The 23,748-nt window shown below is 35.8% G+C and overlaps 1 protein-coding gene across 7 annotated transcripts in view; it reads left to right on the top strand.

Moving 5' to 3' along the window:
* GRM5 (glutamate metabotropic receptor 5) overlaps positions 1-12,262 on the top strand; it is a 182,922-nt gene extending 170,660 nt beyond the window's left edge. For 4 of the 7 annotated variants that reach the window (XM_072402437.1, XM_072402429.1, XM_072402413.1 and 1 more), the window contains one exon: positions 1,866-12,262. In XM_072402437.1, the coding sequence (XP_072258538.1) occupies positions 1,866-2,685 (820 nt within the window). In that variant the 3' untranslated portion in view covers positions 2,686-12,262. The remainder of the gene's footprint in view (positions 1-1,865) is intronic. The other 3 variants (XM_072402446.1, XM_072402455.1, XM_072402464.1) reach the window with 3 other exon arrangements.
* Positions 12,263-23,748: the final 11,486 nt, after the last annotated feature.

The raw sequence follows: 23,748 nt of genomic DNA, 5'->3' as shown, positions 1-23,748 counted from the left end.
TTGGACTTTTTGATGATGCCTGTTGTTCCACTTTAAATAGTAATGCAGTCAGTCACCTAGACTCTAAAAATTTTGCACCATGTATTATTGGAAACCAAATGTTGGCATATGTAAGCCAAGAACAATGACACATAGACTGTCATGTAATCCTAAATCAATTACATATCCATAACTAAGACCCCAAGTGAAAAAGGTTGAGCACCTCAGTGCTAGTATATAGTAGGCTAGGTGGTAAATCACACTTTTTTACCTAAACCGAACAGTCCTGCACCTCTGGAATTTGTTAAATTTTCTTGAAACACAACTGTACCTTTCTGACAAATTTACAATTTAGGGAACCCAGTCCAAACATGAACAGCACGAGCCTTCATTTATTTATTTTTCTATTATAATATTCTACTGGTATGCTTAAAAAACATTTGAATTATCCATATGATTCCCACTTAAACTGAACTGTGTCTATGGAATGCACCTGCTCCTTTGTACATAATCTAAACAGTCTTATCACTGCATTCTATAAACCTTGATGTGTCATCTTTTCCTCCATCTCAGCAAATGGCAAGTACTGATATATAGTACTTGTGAAATAAAACCACAATTAATAAATATGGTTTTAAACTGTGCTGCTTTGAAGGATCGTATTTTGTCAGCAAGGTGAAAGAAGGTGTTTAGCTTTATCTCCTATCATTACAACCATATAATTCCTTATTTCCCTTCATGTACACCTTAACTCTATATTTACTATTCCTACCATTAGCCTATAAAGCCTATGTATCAGGTGTAAATACCCAATGTGCTTTACAAGTTATTTGTAATCAGTAATCAATATGCAAACCATAATGCTCACTAGCATGGCATGACTTGTAAAGTCTATGCAAATGCAATTTAATAATTTATTATTTTATTTATTTATTGTTGGATAAAGTAAGGAAGGTTTAGACCCCATGTCATGTTTTTATTGCTGTCCCACACAGGAGATTCCTCTTCCTTTATTTTTGGTGACCATTATCACTAACAGAGAAAAAGAATGGGAAACCCAACATTGAGTTGTCATTAAATTCTCCGATTGTAGAATCTGTTTCAGGACAGATCTCTGAGATGAAAATCTTCTTCACTTGGTAGATTTTCTCTCATTTTGTCTTTAGGACAGGGAGTGAAGGGAAAACCCCCTAGAGACAGCAATTAAAAATATAATAAAGGCTTTGCTGCTTCCTATACAAAACTAAAAAAATATTTGGGAGCTTTACATCCACTTTAATCAGTTTCACTTTGCAAAGCTTGTAGTGGTATCAATTGAATGATGTACAAAAACAATCCAGTTTCCCCATTCACATGACTGGGTATTCATATTAAACATAGCTTTGTTTAATATATTTAGCTAATTGTGCATTCACTTTGCAAAGCCAACATTCATTCTCTACTGCTTTAATAATCAACTCCATTATGTTATATACTGCACATGCACCTTCCAAGCAGTGCCCTTGGTTCTTGGAGGTCTGACCAATTAATAAAAATATTGCCCTTAAAAATTAGAGCAGAAAGCTTTACTATTGTATATACGTTTCTCATATCCATTTCGGTAGGTAACCCCTCCTTCCATCTGGTATCAATTAACTCAACTCAAGATACCCAATTTGAACATTTATTTTGTTATTGCTCAATAAGAAAAATTAATTTCTAAGGTCCAAGTTCTAAAAGCCCACACTAGATTGATTTCCAGTGCCAGGCTTCTACATACAAAAGTCAATAAATACATCAAAATTACAGTGATTGTAAATTACATTAGAATTTCAGCATATACATTGTTCTTTTCTTCTGTTTCTTTCTGTATCTCCAATCTCACAAATTTCTTCAATTTATTGTAGCTCTAATGGAAAATCTGTAACGTGGGCACAAAATGAGAAGAGCACTCGGGGTCAACATCTTTGGCAGCGTCTTTCTGTTCATGTCAAGAAAAAGGATAGTACAAATCAAACAGCCGTTATTAAGCCCTTCTCTAAGGGCAGCACAGAGAACAGATACATCAACACGTCCTTCCCAGACTCCAGTTCCAAAATGCTTTATGATGTTTCTGAGGCCGAGGAGCATTATCCAGTTCAGTACAGACCACAAACTCCTTCTCCAATCAGCACTGTAAGCCAAAGGGCTGCTTCCGTAGCTCAGACAGATGACGACATCCCATCGTTTCATTCAGACACCGCCCAAAGAAGCGGCTCTTCTCAAGGATCCCTGATGGACCAAATCAGCAATGTTGTGACCAGATTCACGGCCAACATCAGTGAGCTAAACTCCATGATGCTGTCGGCCAACACACAAGGAGCCATGGTGCCCACCCCTCTTTGTTCTTCCTACCTGATTCCAAGAGAGATCCAACTTCCCACCGCTATGACCACCTTTGCAGAGATCCAGCCAGCCCCTGCTATTGAATTTAACGGTGGGTCACTTTCTGCCAGAAAGTCATCTTCTGACAGCGTCAAAGATAGTGCTCCAGAAGCACCTGTAGTAAAGCAAGATGTTGAGGAGTTGGTAGCTTTAACACCTCCTTCTCCTTTTAGAGACTCCATCGACTCAGACAGCACCTCCCCTAGCTCCCCGGTATCAGAGTCTGCTCTCTGTACACCATCCTCTCCCAAATACGAAAATATAATTTTGAGAGATTACTCTCAAAGTTCCTCCTCTTTGTGAATGTAAGCCAAGCTAATTGGAGATCAGCAATGACAATACACGTACATATAGTGGGAGGGTGGCACACATCTCCTTTGCACAGACGTATACACGCCCCTATGTCGGCGACTGATGCGTGAAAAAAACCTTTCATGAAGGTAGCATCAGACTGAGAGTTCCATTGTTCCAATAAGAGCAGTTGTTACATTAGTGGCCTTAACTATGGTCTTTTAAGAAACACTGCTTACATTCGAGGGCTGTCGAGGAGTCAAATGTAGGTGTAGGAGTCTATTTTAAGTGCTTTGATTTAATTTAAAGTGGGCTGTTTTGACAAATATTTGTGAACAGAGTGGATTGTAATCAACTGTAAAAAATATTGTCTTGTTTTGCTTTTGATTCTTTTCCCAGAAGTGAAAGTTTTGTCAAGAATAGAAGACCAAACATGAATGTACGTTTTCTAAAACACAAAAAAAAAGACTAAAAATAAAAATGGGACCAAAATGGCAGACACATTTTTCTATGAAGAAGCTGTAACATAAAAAAAAGTCTCACATCAAAAAAAAAAACTCTGAAACGTTCTCAATCTCACTATGTATCAGATCTGTGATACGAAACCATTGCTCCTTTCTGACTGCAGTAAATGACTGTAAAACACAGGGCACAACATGCAACTATGTTTATTAGTTTCTTTTTTTTCTTTTTCTTTTTTTTTTTGGTAATTATACATTAACTTTCAACTGGTTTTAAAAATAGAAAAATCACGGGACTGGAATTTAATAGCAATTAAATATATTGTCTATTTCACCGTGTTGCCGAAAATACTAAAGTAGCAAAAAATATTTTTTGGAGTACTGTTTTTGTAAATTCCCTCACAAGGGCAAGTTGTTTTGGTGAATATATTAATATTTATAGCAGAATTGTTTATTTATGGTGTTACTGCATCCCTATGTGTTGAATGCCTTTTTCTTTTTTCTAATTTTTTTTTTTTTTTTATATAAAAAAAAAAATTGTGTTTTACTGCTTTTTGCATGTAACGATAACAAAAATTATAATAATAAAATAGAAGCAAGGTACTAATAGTGTAGAATTGAATAAGCTGTGTCAATGCCTTTTGAGTGAGTACATTTAGTGTAAGCCGTACGCCATGCTTTTATTGGACATGGCTGTTTGTATTTTGTTTCAACCTTTGAACTGTGACTGAATTGGGTTTTTAAAGCAATACATACTAAAGACTATATATCATTTTTTTCTATGAAATTGAATCCCATGTTGATAGCATACACCTAAAAAATATGTTTATTATTTAACCACAGGCTCCAAGGCTCCAGGCCAATATTGAACCCTTTAGCCAAACAAGGAGTCAATTCAAAGAAAATTCAAAGTGTATGTAGAGTCAAAACTTTTTTGTTTTCTATGGAGATTGCTTGCTACCATTGGTGAATTCTTCTTTCACTTTCTGTACTACAGAGAAAATCTATATAAAGTGAGGAATTAATTGTCAATGGAGCTGGTACCCTCCAATGCAAGACTTACCCTTATCACCTAATATGGTGACCATTATGGATTTCTTATTACTCGTTACAACAATGGTGACCAGGACAAATAGGAAGGATAAATATACCCAGCTGAGACACATAGAATAATTGAAACTTTTCTAAATGCAATCCTTATTCTTTCTATCCACAGCTAGAAAAACAAGGTTTTGTCTGTACATACACTTTAATATATTTTAAATACTTAAAATACTATATCTACCAGAAATATATATGTTAACGTCCTGTACTGCTTTTATAACAATACAATTTAAGTTGAAATCAAAAGTTTTGCACTGTGGACCAGCTAGGATTTATTGTATAACACAGTGCTACCATAATGTGTTAAAGATATCGTGGACTGAAGAAGGAGGTGTAAAGGCAGCTTTTGGAAAAGGTGTGCTCATGCTCATTCGGGTCCAGGAAAGCTGAGGGCTACAATAGTGTCAACCCCTTCCCTAGTAGAGTAAGAGAAAGTTTCAGTAAGGGCGTAGTGCAAAATTCCTATTGTTTTAGAGCAGATGACCTAGTGTAATAAAGAATTACAGATATATCTAATATATATTTCCAAAAAGATATATTTACGTCCTGTCAATTATCCTCAGGTGCCAAATAAGAATATAAATATAAAGAATATAAATAAAGGATTATGGTAAGTGATAATAAAGGAAAACTGTGTGCAGTGTTGAATAGTTTAGGCAGGTCCAGAATTGAATCAAATCACACTGCATACAATAGCTAGTTTGCTTTCACAGGATGTTACAAACAAGCTTTTAATTCTCGTATAGGTCCCTCACTTTACAGAAGAACATATAAAACATTAAACGCAGGGGCCACCTATTTTGCAGACCTTCTCCCTGGATCCTGGGAAAGCTGGGTATCCCAAATTTTGTAAAAAACATACTACTACACAGTGCTAGGGCAACGTATTTTAATTTCTGGGGTACATAGCATTACTTTGATGTTGGGAGAAGGACTGGTGAGGTCACCTTCATGCAAAGAAAGTAACTTTTCATGAGACGTAACTTTTTTAAATTTTATTTTTTAAAAAAAAAGTCTACAGGATTTGCAGACCTTGTATTCTGATACAGGTCCACTTTAAAAAGCCATTTATATATTTAATATTTAAAAACCCAAATGGCTTTCAGTTTATTTTGGCGAAATACATTCCAAGTGCATCCTAACGAAAATTGTGCAAAGCCTAATTTTTAAAATATATTTTCTTTAAAGACCAGCCATAGCCGAATTAGAATAGCTTGCTGCTGGAAGAAGGATGTTTGCACTCTGTGTGCAAGCAGTGGTCATCCTGCAGAAGTCAGACACGCCCCCGAGGAGTTAGTCCTATCGCTCCATAGTTAATAAATCTCATGAAACTTTGTAAAGGTATTATGTCTTCTCAGAGAGACCCCTGCTTACACGCAAAAGGCAAGGGTCCTTCTCCGCAGCAGGATAGCAAGGAACCGACTTTTCTGCTGCAGTCATGGTTGCTTTGTAAGGAAAATAGACTTTGCACATCTTTTCATTTAATGCACCTGAATTTTAGTTCACTGATTTAAACTAAAAGTTAATATGAGCTTTACATTTTTTATTCTAGAAATCTCCTTTAGGTTTTGAGTGCAAGTGAAGTATGACTGCTAAGGATCCAGCCTTACAAGAAAGCCTTATAAGTCAGTCTGAAATACAAAAACTGTGCTAGGAAACTGAATTGTAAATGAAATGGTGCATATAAATAACAGAGAGAAAGAAAAATATAGAGAGAGCTCTAAGCACATCTGTTCCCTAAAGTGTGCCCATCGTCTACACAGACATAAAATAGTGTAGCTGGCGTGTAGATAAAGGTCACACTTTCAAATATAGCTTACTGTGAATTTAGTTTTATTCATACATTCCAACAACATATAGAATAATGCAGCGAATATATTGTATATTACTAAAATCAGACTGTACTGTAATCTAATATCTTGTACATGTTTACTATTTGTATAAAAAAAATCATTTTCATAAACAATGTTTTAAGAATTGTACATTTTTTAATGTCTAATTTTTTATCTTATTTTTACCCATCGATTAAAAAAAAAATAGGAAACAAAAATCCCCAAAATGAAATAAAAATATATGTAATAAATTTTTTATCCTTTTAAGGTATTTTAGATGCTTCGGATAGTGTAGATATAGTAAGGATTAATATGTTCAGATGGGGCTGAAGAATAGCAAATGTAATGAAACCTTTTACTAAAATAAAAAGCCTGCCTATTGCATCAGCAGTTCCCCAATTACTAGTAAAAAAGGAGAAAATTTGGAAAATAAACATTCCTTTTCTGTGTATAACTGGAATGCTTTTAATAAAAACCCATGTAAACAAGAAAATATGCTTACCTTACACAAGAGACTGTGACAGCGCCATGCTTCAGGGGAGTTCTCGGAAACACGGAGTATCCCATATCTCATGGGAAACTCCAGTTCCGTACAAGGAGTAAGGTATGTATATTTTTTATATTTCATTCTTGTCGTATTTTTAATGAAGTTTTAAGACCCAACCTTTTAGAAATTGGGAGTGGAGGGGGCTGTTGTAATAGGCAGATTTTAAGTGCAAAGTCTTTAAACTTTTAGTAGCAGGTGAGGAGGAGCATCGTACTTAGGTGCAGACATCATACAAACTTGATACACATAAGTTAGTGGGTATCAAAGTCAACTGGCATTAAATAAAATATCAACTAGCGAAAATGTATGCAATATGCCAGCAATACACAGCAGTAATCAGGTCGTGTATGACTTACCAAACACTTGGAAGCAGTCGGGGACATTCTTGAAAAGTCCTAGCTAACTGGTTTGAGAAAATAGTATTCCTAAAGAGAAAAGTTGAGACTGTTAAGTGCAGCCTTAGGAAATGCCCTATCAGAAGATCTGTCCAGGGATGAATGTCTGATGGCGTTCTAGGAAAATAGCAATAATTATTCATCAGAAAGTAAAGTATAACAAGGGGAATTTTAACTTTTTTCTACTCACTTAGAGAGGCTGTTCAATAATTTACATTACTTTATTAAAGCATTTTGGATAGAGTATGGAAACGCTAAAGCAGAATTTCAGTTTTTTTCCTATTTTACTCATCTGGGGCTTCTAGATGGTAAGTGAACTTTCATCCTTGACTTCTATCTCACTTTCATTCAATATTGGTCTGCAATTGATGACGCCAAATCTTCTTCCCACCAATGTCTGCTATTTCCAACTGAGACTTGGAGTGTCCCGTGGAATTTTCTATATTTTACAAACCCCCTGTAGTTTTCCAGGCTACAAGTTGGGGATAATGATGACCCTGCTGCAAGCTGACTTTACAATTGGTGGAGAGTCTAATTTTCCTCACTCTAAGCATCCGGTAACATCCAAAACTCATTCCTTGGTATTGTCCAGTTCAGTTTGAATGTGTCTAGCACATTGCTGCTAGAGGCACAAGAAATTCTGGAACCTGTGCTTCTACTTCGAGTGATGATGCCATCAAGCTGCACCCAACCATGGTCATATGATTGATCTTTTGAACTCAAAAAGTGATATTTTAACAAGTATTTAAAAGTTATTATTTAAAAAAAAAGCTGCTGCTTAGGTGTTGCTTTTATCAACAGATGTGTAATTAATGTTACATCCACTGAGATGTAAATGTTTAGATTGTCACTAAGCTCTTTAGACACTTTCTTTTTTCTTGCATAATTGTACAGTTGCTTTTATATTTCCAGCTATTCTGTATCTGAGAACTTTAACTCTCATTTACTGGCACACCAGTGTCTTTGTCATGACTTCCAATCCTTGCCTATTCACAAAAAAAGTGGTGAAGATGGGGTTTCAAAATGGCACTGTTGTAGCAGGTAAGGAAAACTACAACTCTCTAGAGAAGCCAAGGGCTGAAATATCAAGTAGGAATATGGCATCATAGCAATTCCAGAGACTTAAATTGGAATCTAGACATCAACTACTTACCCATTGATAAAAAAAAAACTACTAATACTGGAGTCGGACTTTAATGGACAATGGCTTTAGTAGGTTGACCTAAATCAAGTTAGCCTAAATTTTAATTGGGTTCAGAGTTTCTGCACAAAAGGATTTCCACATTATGAATAAACCTTAGGCTGGTGCTATACATTTTTTGCAGCAATTCCAGACTGAACGTGTCACATGGACAATTGATAACTACTATAGACAATGTAGTTTATTTTTATGTATAATACTTCCATTACTATATCATATTTTTGTATATATATGTTGTCATGACCATAAAAAAAAACCTCTTGGAGCAATCACCTGAACAAGCTCCCAATGAAGGATTTTTCTTTACCTCTTGTTCTAGTGACAACTGTGAAATGGTTTTCCTTTAATTTGGGTCTTTAAAATAAAGACAAGGACAAATAGGGATGGTGAATTGAACGATCAGGGGCATAGACATCTAAAAAATATGACGTGGCTTCTAACTCATCCCCACTCTATCTGAAACTAAACAAAAGTTTCGGCAATAGATAAGCTTTAAAGTTCACAAGAGAAGTGCATGAGGCTGAGAAATTGTATAAATAAATCCTACTGAAATTGTCTGTTTGTTAGGTTAGGAACAACTAGAAATGCTAACAAATAATATTAAGTCATTTGTATTTAAAGTAGCACCTACCTTAGGAATCATTTTGACTTGGTGATCCCTGATAAGGGCTGAGAGATCTGAGCCATCGTTTTTTTGATAGGTTACATTTTCTAATAAAAAAAGATCTAGTAATATTATAGGTTATGCTAAATATAAGCATTAGCAGACCTAAATCCCTACCTAAATAGTACATAACTAACAGAAGAATCATTGTGTGATATATGGATGTGACACAGTATTTCCTGTGTTAACATTTGCCCACACTATAGACACTTTAATATTGATATATTCTTTACACAAGAACTTCAGCCTTCAGCAACCTCTATAGCTGTAGGCATTGTGGAGAAACTCATCCTCAAATTGCACTAAAGACACATGAAAATCCTATTTTTCTTCTCCCTATTATCTCTTCTCCTGTTTCTTTTTATTGTACCAGAATCTTGGCAGCCTGTTGCCCCTCTAACTGAAATATACCGAGGATGTTACTAAACTTTTAGAAACCAATACAACCTGATCTTTGATTTTTATCTTTAAAAATGAATTACTTTATGGTTTATACAGCTAGAGATACTAGATGGCTTGTTGTTAAGAGCATTTGTTTAATTTTTTTAAACCCAGAAAGTACCAGCATTAGCCCTTTTATCTCTTTAGTCTCTTTTTGTTTCTAACTATCTATTTGAAGACACACACACAAATTACATTTATAGGGTTACAGAGGCCCTAAGATAGTCCACAAATGTACATAAAAATGTCAAAAAGACTGCATACCCTGATCCCCAATGGATAAAGACTAATTATTAAAAATTGTTCTTGCAATATTATAAATTTGAAGAAAATATATGTATGCAAACATTAAAAAATCCTATATACTAAATTATAATTATTTATTACTAATAATGTTTTGTGATATAAGGATTGGGTTAACAATGCATTTGATGTTGATTAGTTCTATCAAATTATTCGATCTTTCTCAACCTGTTTTTTTTTTTTTTTTGTAAGAAATCCTTAAATAATGTTCAGGTCCCAGGAAACCCCCAATAAAAAATTGTTAAATCTGCAACTCATGGTACATCAATGTGATGATTAATGTGTTGACATAATACCTAATACAAAAAAGAATATTTGGTGTATGTGAGACCAAGGGCATATCATTTATTTAAGAGCTGCCCCCCTAAATCTATATGACAAAAATATTTTCAATAATTAAAGCAAGAAAAAATATAATTTGTCAGATTGTAGACATTAATACCTCTAGCTCCCTAAACATAATGGTTGTTGGGGATCCCCCTTCACTATTTTCAGAAAGAATGGCCTATTATATTTTGGGATCAATGGTGGTCAGTGAGTGAAAGGAATATAATGAAAAAATTGGCATCTTTATGATGAATACCTAATTACATTGGGGTCAGTGGGGAAACTGTCACCCTTACAAACTGCTAAAAATAGTATAGGCACCAATATTTATTTGCCTGAAAGATAAAAGTAAAACTTCCACTAGTCTAACATTGCTGGCTGTGCCAAGTGACATTGACCATGTTACTTTGCAAGCACCATTGGTCATGATATCAATCTGCTAAAGCTTGCTCATCAAGAGACCCCCCCTAGCATTCTACAGGACGCTGGTAAAGAAAAGGCTGAACTATACTATAATAAACCAAATGTTACCTATATTCCATACAATAAATTACTCCACAATCAATTCTGATCAAATGGCAAGGACAGTAGTTGACCTTGCATGCTAACAATATCCTCACATGAAGATCTTATAAAGGGTCCATATATCCTAGAAATTGCTATGATGGTTCCTAACCATATATCAAAATGATTAGGATTACTAAAGGCTCAAAATGTAATAACCAAATAATGTTTTTTAAAAAAAAACTTATGTTGCCAACCATGATCCATCAATCAACACTACACCTTTCAGACTTTCAGACAATCACTCAAGCTAATTTTATATTTTGTTTTAATGGTTTTCATTAACCCATTTATGTTTTTAAAAAGAACATGTTTTTCATTATGCCATGCATGTAAAAGCATTAGGAGTTAGGTGAGGTCAGATCCTCGGCAACAATATTTTTGTCCACACTAAGAGGATTTAGCCCTTTTTTTCTGCTAACTTAGACCTAAGAAAATGGAAAGCCTTGAAGCTGGACTGCATGATCCCCAGGATTTTAATGAACATCATATTTCTCTAATATATAAGCACCGCTAAGAAAATCAATATCTAAGTAAGAGTGACGCCTCTATCTAACCATTTAGGCCCTCTTGGAACCTAGAGAAGACACCTAGCTTTATTTCCTACTCAGAAAACTAAATGTCCTTTTATTATTGGGGAACCTGGTCCAAACGATGGGTGGCAACAGGAATGGTAACAGTTGTGATCCTTTTAAGTTGAAAGTGAAGCTGGAACTTACAAAGCTGGGTGAAGATAAGCTGAGATTGGTGGGGACAACTAAACTACAAGCAATACTCAGCATCCCACTTGGGGTCAACGTAATGTGAGCCCCTGTAACCTGTAGAACTACAGAGGAGCTTTACAATATCAGGAGGAAGATACAAGAAACCTGTGGCACTGCTGGTATTGGTGGAAAGAGAATTTGGCAAAATAAGTGATGAAGAAAGAGAGAACAAAACAAGGATGAAAGTTCCATGATCAACTACTATCACAGATAAGTTACTTGTTTAAACTATAGTTCTGCTTTAATCTTTGATCTATCATTCCAATAGGTACAAATGGTCCAGTAACAATCGTGTAAGACTACATACATCTACTAGATAATTGTCACCCAAGACAAATGGTCGTGATGTGGTGAAAGTCTATGTACAGTGGTCGCCTGATGTCCGGGAAGACCTCTGTCATTTCCTATGGAGGAGGTCGAAGCGGGGTGCGTTTCATATTCCACCCTCTTCATAGAATCAGAATAATGAGTATAAAGAACTTATTAATTCTAGTATCACTACAAATGATTGTGAAAGTTCACAAAAATTTTACTTCTACGCACAACTTTAGGTAATTGGGTAATTGCCTCACAGTGGGAAGTTTGCTTCCTATGGAATCCCCAACGCAGGAAGTAAAAGGAAACTTCCCTGCAGGACACAGACAAAAAAAATAAAACTACTCTATCCAAAATCTAAAAAGAATTGGCATGACACACACATTAAATCATCTAATAATGCCAGGTACCTAAATTACTTATTTGGACCATATTTTACCACTTTACCAGGGCCATATATTTTGAGCCTAATAAAGTTTAATGAAAAAATTAAAAACAAATTCCATACAGCAGCAGGAAAAAAAACTATGTACAAAGAAGGGCATGCTGAATTCTAGGAGACAAATGACGCACATTTTACACTGGCTGATTTTATTGTTGCACCTGTAACTGTTAACCAAGTCACACCATATACTATTTAATCTGGTTGATGTGTCTGCTTGATAGATATTGCATCATAGCTAATAGTATCAATATTTAGCATCTGCCTGTTGACCTTACATATTACAGTCATGCTCATAACGTGTACTGTAGATTCTGTCCTGAAGGTTCATCCAAAAAATGAAAAAATGTTTTTACTTAAAGTGATTAGATTGGTGTATATAAACTGTCAATGTGTTGTGTGTAATAAAAGTACACATGCTCAGTGGGCTACTAATCTGCCAATCATGAACATATAAAATCGTACCTTGTTAAAAAAAAATCATACTTCTAGAAACCCAGGTTTATATAAATTACAAGTCCCATACCTATGTCTAGATCCATGGTGCCAACACTCCAACATATCTGTGGGCTAAAAGTGCTTGTAATTTATTTGCAAATAACTAATGTATTAACAGAAAAAGTTTATAACGATGTGCGAATATCTGTTTTACTTTTCTTTTTTTTTAAGTTGCTGCTGCTTCTAACATAATATAGAGAATGTATTGTTTTATTTTGATGTTAAATGATGATGTTTTTCATAATCTGTAAAATAAAAAATGGATTGTTTTATTTAGCTTTGTAACTGTACAAAAATGTAATTTATTTTGGAAGAAAAAGAAGAGAAAATTTAAATACAATGCTTGTTTTTTTTTCCTAAATTGATTTTCTGTTATACTGGTGTTTATGGTGTCAGGTAACTTTTTGGATATTATTAAAAATATGTGATAAAAAAAGTTTTTTTTCACTTATTTAAAAAAAAAAGGAAAACTATCCATTAGACATGATATAGCAGGATGAAGAATTACATTTTTAAAAAAGTCAATGCATTTAAAAGGGAACAATCTATATATATATATATATATATTATTAAGAAATGTAAATCAATGTAAATAATGCAAAGTATATGTAAAGTCCAAACTTTCTACAAAGAGAAATTTACCCAAAAGGACACAAAGAGCTTTATTTATAAAATCTGGTATTTCCTAAAATATTTCTTGTGAGAATCAATTACTGCCATCGAAAAACACGGACCTAGAAGATTCCCACAAGGAATGTCAAATTCAAGCTGAACTCCATTGGAAAATATAAAAGACAAAAATAAATACAGATTTGTAATTAATACTACATTGTTAAACATATTTAGAAAATATAAACAGTGTAAGTGACTTAATTTTACATAACAGCCTTCCTTTAGAAAAGGAAAAGCAGCACAAGGAGCTAGTTATCCAGTTCAATGATTTACAAAAGCACTTAGCCCTTTCACTTCAAAAGTGAATTATCACCCTATAAGGGATAATTTCCTTAGCTTAGTAAATGTTTATGTGATAAATATGAACTTTGCAAAGAATACCCAATCAAGTTTCAGAATGTCTAGCATGTGATTGAATATTAAATGTCAGCAGACTTTGCCCCAGCTTTTAGACCAATAATTGCATTGCATTAGGTACAGTATCATATTTTAATGTAGATTTCGTAATTCTGTGTTCTTGTAGGCTTTTTTGGTTGGAATCAACCTAGATCATCCAGTTAGGGAGACATCAGAAAATTGCGCCACTGGTACATTGTTATCCCTATGATTGATGTCATATCATTTGAAAATATTTCAAAAATCCCTTTACCAGACCTAAAGGTATCCACAACCTTGTTTCTTATGCCAAGAATTTATTATCAAATCTTTTCTCAATGTTTTTTTAAATCAATGAAACAATCATCATATAATTCAATCCTTCCAATCAAATGCAAGAATTCAATGTACCATCCACTTGTTCAATAATCAATCTGTATTGCCATGGTTCAATAGAACCATCATTAAAAGGAAAAAACCTTGTCAGATCAGTTTTCATTTGTCATTCTACACAGATATATTTTAATGATGAACCGAAAAGCTTTCTAATAGATTTTGGATCAACTTGTCATTTTTGAATAATTGATCAACAATATCACAAAATGTATGGCCGGCATTGGAGAGCTCTTTAGTATGAGGAGAGATTAGCTGAACTGAATCTTTTCTCCCTTGAGAAGAGACGTATAAGGGGGGATATGATCACCCTGTATAAATATATAAATGGTCCATGTAGAGAACTCTCTTCCCCATTATTCACTTTGAGATCATTACAAAGAACAAGAGGGCACTCTTTGTGTCTGGAGGAAAAGAAGTTTGAGCTCCAGATAAGGAAAGGATTCTTCACTGTAAGGTCTGTGAAAATGTGGAATCGGCTCCCTCAGGAAGTAGTTTCAGCAACTACTATAGATTGCTTTAAGAAAAAGCTGGATGTTTTTCTGGAAGCACAGATTATAACTGGGGATTAAGGCTTTAAAGTAAAAATAACAGTAACTGTTGATCCAGGGAACATCCGATTGCCTCATGGGATCAGGAAGGAATTTTTTCCCCTGTTGGAGCAAATTGTACCAGGAGTTTTTCCTCTGGATCAACTATGTCCATAGGGTTTTTATCTGGGACATGTTTATTTTCCTAGTTGTTGAACTTGATGGTCTTTTTTCAACCTGACTGTCTAACTATGTATGATGACACCCCCACATCCATACCACTATACCCTCCATATCTGGGCTTTATATATGACATGCTCCCTTTTGTTTTTTGACACCTAATCTAGAACACATAATTTTAATTTCATGGATTTGAAGTGAAGTGAATAAATTTATGTGGGTGTACTTACGGGTGTACTGTATTGGTGTACTTACTTTTTCATTTGGCAAATCTACATTTTTCTTTTGTGATCATCCCATTCATAAAAGTGGTGTTCACCTGATAGGATCATCACTCATCTTAATTAGTCACCAGTTCGACCAGTTCGTAAATCTCATTTCTGTACAGCCACCTTTACCAATGTGACCATGTGGTCATCGGATTTATAGGCCAAATTGGAAAATTGGAGATCAGCGGTGTTTGCTTTAAACAACCTGATCATCATATTAGCCACATTTTAAAAACTAGTGTGCAGGGCCTCAACAGAAGCCTAAAGGCCAGGATCGTCACTTTCAAATATGGCGATCCTCAGTTAACCGAGGATCTGATCACCACTTTAATGTAAGTACCATGTGGTCCACAAACAATTGGTCACCCCTTTTGAAAATCTGAAACATGAAAGGGTGAATTCTGTAGGTCCAGGACATTCTGAGAAAAGCATTTTTTTTTCTTTTCTCAGACTATGAAAGTCCTGGTTAAGGAGTGACAAAAGCTGCATGCTGTATGTTTTACTTGCTCTCTCCAAATGTCTTTAAAGTTGATAATGTAAGTAATTGGATCTTCTTCTCGTTTGTCTCTTTTCCACATGGAGGAGTCCTCTTAGGAGGTGGTACTAATGTATGTAATGAATCATGATGGAAGAGATTCGACCTAAAACAAGGGGCATCTGTGGAAAAAAAGTAGTGTGGGGTATAGCTTCAGACTAAAGGTACATATTTTACCTAAAAAATTGGGAATTTTAACAGACAGTATTTTATGTGTGTGTCCTGCATATTTGCTTCTTAAACTTTTAAAAGTTTTTTTCCAAAGACCATCAGCCAACAAATAAAAGTATAGCTGAGCATTGCAATATTAAAGTTTTTCCTTTATTTCATTTTTTTACACAGTATTGCTTGCTGTTGACATATAATAATTATAAGGATCTGTTTCAATCACCAAGGATCGCCTCAGTGCTACAAGACATGACAGTCGTCATAAATCTGTGAATGTATATTTTTTTCTGTCTATCAGTTTCTATAATGGCCCGTGACAATTCCCAATTGTGAAATATCACATCATTATTCTGCAGTGTCATTTTCCCCAGGCACTAGCTAAATAACAATGACACACTTCACTAAATGCTTTAGTCAGTGATGGATTAACGGTCTCATGGCCATCCACTAGTTACTGCGCCATGGACAATCCTCAACTTTGCCTTGAGAAGTATTAGCTAAATGCATCTCAAAACCTTAAAGCAGACCTTCAATCTTTCCTTTCGTTTTGCATAATTGCACAGGTTCCCCTATTGTACTAAAATTGTTCACTCTGATTTCTCTGCACACTGTGAGCTTCTCTGGAGGATGTCCATAATCATCTAGCCCATTATTCCCTAGCTATGCCATCCCTGTTCCATGCCTTACATTGAATGGTTTTCAGTTCAAAAAAAAAAAAAAACTATGGAATTAGTTATATATTTTACTTCTTGGTTCTTTTTTTAGGATTGTAGAATTGTTAACAAAGCTCTCTGCATCTGTCAGTCGCTGTACTCACATCTTGTCATGTTAGGAGAACATTGTAACAAAATGAGGAAAGAAGACTTGCAACAGACACTGTAGTCAATGGAGTAGGGTAAGCCAATTCATTTTAATGCAGCCTTTCTCAACCTATTAACACCAAGGAACCTTTGAAACAATCTCATGGAGCCCCTACTAAAACCAGTTTTTTATGGGGTCAGTGAAAAAAGCCTCTTAAACTGGGAGCCAGCGGAAAAATGTTCCCTTGCAATGGTGGTAAAATACCACTTTTATAGACCCCTAAAAACATCATCAGAGTCATGCAGCTGCTTTTACCAGGTGGTGTTGTCCCCTATACAACCCAACTATCCAAGCATCATCATATGGGAGATTAGTCACAGTATGGCCTTTTTTAGTATATTGAAGGATTTCAGTGCCCTTAAGGCTGGTTCTTTGGTTAGATTCCTAACCATTCTGTATACATTATCTGCAGAGAATGTGCAGTGCACTGTACACCCCCAGCTCATTCCCAACATCCTTAAAAAATGGAGCGGAGCACTGGAATCATGTATCTTCAGTGCCCATGTGAAGGTGTTACAAGGCTCACCCAATGTCCAAAGAGAAAGGCCATACAACACAGAAGAAGTAGCAGAGACATTGAGGGTGGTGGCAACAGGAGGGTGAAAGCAAGCATAGACCTGACAGTGCCGGGGAAGAAACGACTAAAAGGTAAGTCTGCCAAAATGTCCAAGTTTTCTGTGCATTCCTTTTCCTTGGGGTATGGGAACCAAATGATGAAGCATGGACTGGATCTCCTAAATTTGAAATAAAAAGAATTCTTTGCATTTTTAAAATCACAATGGAAAAATCATGTTTAATGATGTTTCAGCTAAAATATGAATTACAGTATCCATAAAAGAACCTATAGTTCTATAACACCTGTTTGTAAATAGTTTGCATTTTTTTTTTTGCTGTTTCTATATGAGTAGATATAAAATCCTAATGATTTAGTTTCAGCTATTCTGTAATTATTAGAAAAATGAAACGTAGAGAAGGGTTTTTTAAGCAAACAATAGGTTGTAATATTGATTAACTCTCATAATACATATCAATTTCATACTTTGAAATGACCAGAGGAACAACTCCGAATCATTCCTGTGTAGGCCGTTCAAGGGCTCTAGACAATGAGCTTCTAACAGGAATATACAGCATATTAACAATCGTGTTGCATACGTAAGTCGATTACCCGCCACGCTTCGCCCAAGTTAGGCTTCATCAGGGGTGACGCTACGTTTAACTAGGTTGAACACAATTAACTTGGCAGTATCTAGGTTCACAATAAATGCATAATGTCAGTACATAAACAGTTAGTACAGGAATAAATATAAAAGTTAATTAAGTGTTCTTATATTATGGCCATGTGATGGTATAAATGATGTACTGGTAGCATATATAGGGTTGTGATAGTATTGTTAATTACATAAATAATCAGAGGAGGGAAAAAAATATTGGGGACTTATCGTCGCATAACATATATTATAAAGTTTCAAAATATACAGTAAATTGATATATCACATAACATATATTATAAAGTCTCAAACTTTACAGTAATTTGAATTGCCTCTATAAGCAGCATGATAACTATCAATATAAACAAAAACCTACGTATACCTTGACGATAGGTCACACATGTATGTGAAAACACATGGGGGAAATCAGTGTCCCAGAAAAATTGTCGAGTTAGAGAGAGTCCCTCCAACTTAGAGGATGGGAACTTTAAGGTAAGTATCCCAAAAAGGGAACCTATAGTAAGGTAAGTATATATAGTAAGTTTCTAAAGCATGTTATCCCACGTTAATATTAGGTATAATTATTATCAATAGTTGCTTCAATAGTATTGAATTATGAAACAGACTGAAAATAAAAAAGGACAGGATAGGTATATAATAATAGGTAAATGCTTGCTAATGCTTAATATAGAGTAATAAAGTTGATAGATTATAATGAAGGGTGAAGTATACTGTTTCTAAATAGATTTATATATGATGATCATAGAAGGTGGTATAAGAATACCGTGCAGCTGTCAAATATTTCAGTGAAAACTATGTAAAAAGTGCAGTCAAAAAATAATGAGATTAAGTAACATATCGGACTAAAGTAGTAGCCAAAAAATAAATACATTTTTTATTTTAATAGCTTATAGTCACCGAAAGGAGGGCATGGAGATCACAGCCGCGGTCTGTGTAGGCTGATTTGGCAACAGGAATAGGTAGCAGGGAAGTTTCCAGAAAGTGCCTCCATAAATAGTATGGAGGACGGCGTTCTGGAAGTATCCCTCTGCCATGTGCACGTTGGAGCGTGTAATTGAAGTCACTGCGGGTAGGGGGATCCCATGATGGATCCCCCACCCGTGTGATTTCAAGGGGATGGAGTGTCTCTGCCTGTCCACCGGCTCAATGTCCCAAGGGTGCGCATCAAGTGATGCACCCTCAGGGCAAAGCGAGTCCGTCCAAGTGAAGGGGCTCATGCGGGGATAGAGTTGGGCGGGTGATGAGAAAGAGAAAAACCTGACCATCTACTTTGGTTGCATTGATCAAGATTGATGCTCCTGTCCCCGCAAGTCAGCTTGACAGTCAGAGACTAGTGGAATCAATGTGTATGGAATTTAAATCACTTCTCATAAACATAATATAAAATGTATAACCAACATTTCTTCAAGGATAGCCATATAAGTGATAGAATAATTATAGGTATCATGGAATAACCCATACAATTAGAATACCATGTCTCGTGTAATCATTATAACTGTAATACAGCAAACACTATGATTAATGTGAATCCTGAAACATCATTAAATGTACATTATTTAGCATTATTAGGCATTCAGTATTCAGAATGGTGCCTAAAATACTAATACAGCATTGTAGTCTGATTATTATACATATAATATCAGGGTATAGTGTAATCATATCCTTAATAATAAGCCCCAGAAATGAGTCAAATTTGGGTATGTAGGAATGGTTTGAAACTGAACATTTCAACTATGTTTAGGTGTGGGAAATGGTTCACTTTGAGTGTGAATATCTATTTTGTTTCACATTGCAAAAGGATAATATGAAAATTGCCTCCTCGAGGGTTAGGGGTAATTTTTTCCAAAGCTGCAAATTTGATACAGTTGATGTGGAACTTATGTTTGGTTCCGACGTGAAAGCTAATATGCGTGACCATTTTCCCATTCCTAATGGAATATACGTGTTTGTAAATGCTTTTTTAAGGGGTCTTTTCGTTTTTCCAACGTAAAAACGACCACATGAACAAATGATGAGGTAGATGATTCCTGGTGATGAACAATTAACATGATATTTGAGTTTAAGTGTGGAACTACTCAGAAGTTCTAAGCTAGATTTTTTGAAAATCCACTTACATTGTCCACATTTACCACATGGGTGGGTACCATGGGGTCTAGTGTCTTGCTCGGTATCTATGTGTGAAGTATAATTGCTATGAACAAGGGAGTCTTTTTTTTTTAAAGAACCTGTGTTTCTGTAGGTGATCATAGGTTTCTCCCCCAAATGGTTGCAATTATTTGCCCAAAATCAACCGGGGGGATAGTTACATCCCTGCTAATAAACAACATGCATAGATTTGGTTGAATTTCAATCCGAAAGATAAAAATAGCAATATATTGGGCAATCTGCTATACCCTACCTGATAATGTAAGTTTCCAGGTTTTTTTTTTGTCTTACATTCTTCCTAATTTTCATAGCGTGTCACTGGGAAACTTCTTTTTTTTCAGCCAGCCCTGCATTTAACTAGTAATAGTTTTCACATCATTTTGCAAAGCCCCATTGTCACAATCCGTCACAGACCCAAAAATTGGAATGGATTTTAAATACCAGTGTTTTCTTTGATTGTCACTCAATGCCATGCACTGTCAAAGATGATTTTTCATTCAAATCCTCTGGCTAAAGGGCAGCATATAATGACATGCTGCTGCATTTGATGCTGACAGCTACACGGTTTAGAAGAAAATAAAAAACAGTTCCATTCAGTTCCCCTAGGCAATTCTGACATATATCTGGCACAGACCTGTAAGGGATTGGAATGGTGGCTAGCACCATCCATCTGTGACCACCATATGTCAAAAAGCTTCTGAACCAAATGACATCCCCTTCTCCACACCTTTCCTCATCATATGTGAGTTCTGCTGGAAAGATGTTAATTGCAATCTCCATTTCAGGACACTAAGGTGTTTTAAATTTGCTTTGCTTTATGTTTGTCAGTTCACGTAACATCTGCCAATCAATGTTTTTTTGTGCCGTGAGATATTCACAGCTATTCATGATATTTTAGGGACACTTAAACAACAAGGTTACATAGGAACAAGCTGTTCTCTTCTATTTCTGTATCTAATTGATTGTTCTGTGCATGATGTATAGCTGAACGTGTTCTCGCTGCTTGAATACTAAGCACAATACTTCTTCAAGAAAATCTCTCCGTGACTTTGTGCTAAAGCATTTAAAGGGGTAGGTAACTTCAAAAGTTTTTAAAGAACACCTGCCATCATACCATATCATACCAAACCTACCTGATATTAGGGGAATTATTAGTAGTGATCAAAAGATTCTCATTATTCCTCCCTGACTGATATGTTTAAGCATGACCATACAAAGGTTCACTGGGTAATCCTTTGTTAAATCCTAATTTTAATGTTGCATGTGACTTTGAGCAGACATTGTAGGGGCCATAGTTAGCAGTATTATCCCTGCTGATTGTCAATCAGAATGTGGAGTATTTGCATTAGTACTACTGAGATAGTCATGTAAAAACGTTTTCTGACCTCATCGGGGGCGTTTTTATGCCACCTTATATTGGCGATCTGTGATCAGATTCCATTTTGCACATTTGGTCTGTAGTGAAGTATCCTCTTACTATAGTGATCAGTGGTGAAAAGCTCCCATACATTATCAGTGAAAAATATGCTTTTTTTTACTGCTGGCCATTGGAAAGAATGCCCAATAGATGGCTGAGGAGTGGAAACAATTCTCTTGAATAGACAAATGTCTTCCTTACATTGGTTTTTTGTTGGATAAATTACTGATAAATACCCAAATGCCTAAATGGTTTTCATGCAGAAGATAAAATTCATAACATTGAATAAATGTATTTTATATTGGTGGTCAATGTAATAAATGTCACTTACATTGGTGATCAGAGAGATGAATGCCCTCCATACTTTGCTAGTAAGTTGGCAAAATGTTTTGGTAAGTAAAAAATGTTCCTTATGTTTAGTTGGTGATTTAGAAGAAGAATTTCCACCTTGGTAGTTAGTTGGAAGAAACAATGCTAATCATTTAGAATGCCTGTCTTACATAAGCGACCATTTGGATGAGCGTTCTTCTTAAATCTGTGATCAATGGGAAAAACGTCCTTTACATTGGTGGGGATGGGGAAGAATGCCCTTTTCCATTGCTGATCAGTAGATACATTGGTGGTCATTTGGAAGAATTCCCACCTTATGTGGTTAGTCAGATGAATACCATTTAAATTATCAGCCAGTTGGAAGAATGAGATGAATGGCTGTTACATGGGTGGTCTTTTTTTAAATTGGTGGTCAATAAGAAAATGCTCCTACATTGGTGGTCATTGGGAGGCAGCCCCATTGATTCCATGCCAATAAATCTACTCTGAATATTTCCCAAAATACTCAAGCACCATCAGACAGGAACTCAATCTGAAAAAAAAACTGATGTGGAATAAAAGCAAGTGAAAATTACCTTACAAGACATTTATCACTTCCATTTATTTCAAACTTTTTCTCTACAATGCTCCCAAGCATCATCATGTGGAGTATATGGGCTGAGAATTTTTAAGCTGCGATTAACAGTACCCAAGTTTGTGTACGCGGGGCTTTTGTATGTTATTCGAATATTTGATTTTGTTTAGCTGGTGGCAGCACAAAGGAAATCTGTAAATGTAGCTTTGTGTCCCATTAAAGTGGACCTAAACTAAAATTTTTACTTCACATAAAAGGGTAGACAACCCTCTGATATAAAGAAAAAATATTATTCTTTTTTTTTTAATGCAACACCATTTTGGGTGGTGAGCGCAGAACTAAGGAAACTTAGGCCATGCATCTTGGCTGCTCCTTCTGTGCAGATGCAAAAGGGGCATTTTTCTACTCTGTGGGGAAAAAGATGCCGATCTTATGCATGCGCATTGAAATCTGCACTCTTTTTTATTTTTTTCTCTTTCATAGCAGGCTACTTCGCACAGTGCGAGATCGTGTGACGTACACAGAAGCAGGCTGAAGATGGTTGGCGTGAATGAAAGAGAATTCCAAGACAGCGCGGGGCCCAATCGAGGACTTCTCCAGCGCGATCAAGTGATCTGCGAAATTAGATTTGTGATTTTTTTTTTAGTTTTATTCCACATACGTATTTTTTAATGTAAAAGCAGTACATTTAAAAAAATGGAGTATTTTAAATTTCCCACCTTGTCCTGCCTCCCAGCCGCACACTCGAGCAGATGCCCGGTCCACTTCTGCTTCCCCTGGCCTCGTGTCCCCAACATTCACACGCTGGAGACGCAGATTCTAGCCAGGCAGCGCCAGGTTACACAGATGCCCAGTCGGAATCGTCAGGGGAAGATGCCTGGCATCTCTGGAGGACGCCACTGGAATGTGGGAACCAGGTAGGACTTTTAAACTCCCTGCTAAATCCACCCTGAGTGTGGCTCACTGTTATCGCTTTTGGTATAGAGAACTCATCCCGAGCCACACTTAGGTCTACCATCAGGGAGGTTAGTGCTATAAGTGGGGCTCCTGAACAGATGGGATTTCCAATATGAAAGTGCTCATACACATAGCAATCATTTTATGGACCTGCAGGTAAATTCTGTGTATCTGTTAGTTTTTACACTATCTCGCCAAAAAGATGGATTTAAAAACTGATATTTATCGTATTCTTTAAAATGCAAAATGTTGTGAATTTTTTTACACTGCTGTGAGGAAATGATTACCGTAATCTCCTAAAACTCCTATAGGGCTTAACAACAGAAGCTATTTGAGGATTAGAAGATAATCACACATTCCCTCCACCCCAATCAAAAGCCTAAGCATTATTTAAAATGTATCTTTTAGCCGTACAGTATTTAATCACCAGTTTACGTGAGCTAAAATATCAAAACCATGTTCTATCACAAAGCAGGATGCTTGGGGGAGAAACCTCAAATAGAAGCTGCTATTGGAGGATCACCTGCTAGCTCCATAGAAGTTACTGGTAGGTAAATGAAATTCAGCAATGTTGCCAGTGAG

This window comes from Pyxicephalus adspersus, chromosome 1 (genome assembly GCF_032062135.1).
Source record: "Pyxicephalus adspersus chromosome 1, UCB_Pads_2.0, whole genome shotgun sequence".
NCBI lineage: Eukaryota > Metazoa > Chordata > Amphibia > Anura > Pyxicephalidae > Pyxicephalus > Pyxicephalus adspersus.
Note: the sequence above shows the minus strand (reverse complement) of the source record. Positions and strands in the feature narration are given on the sequence as shown.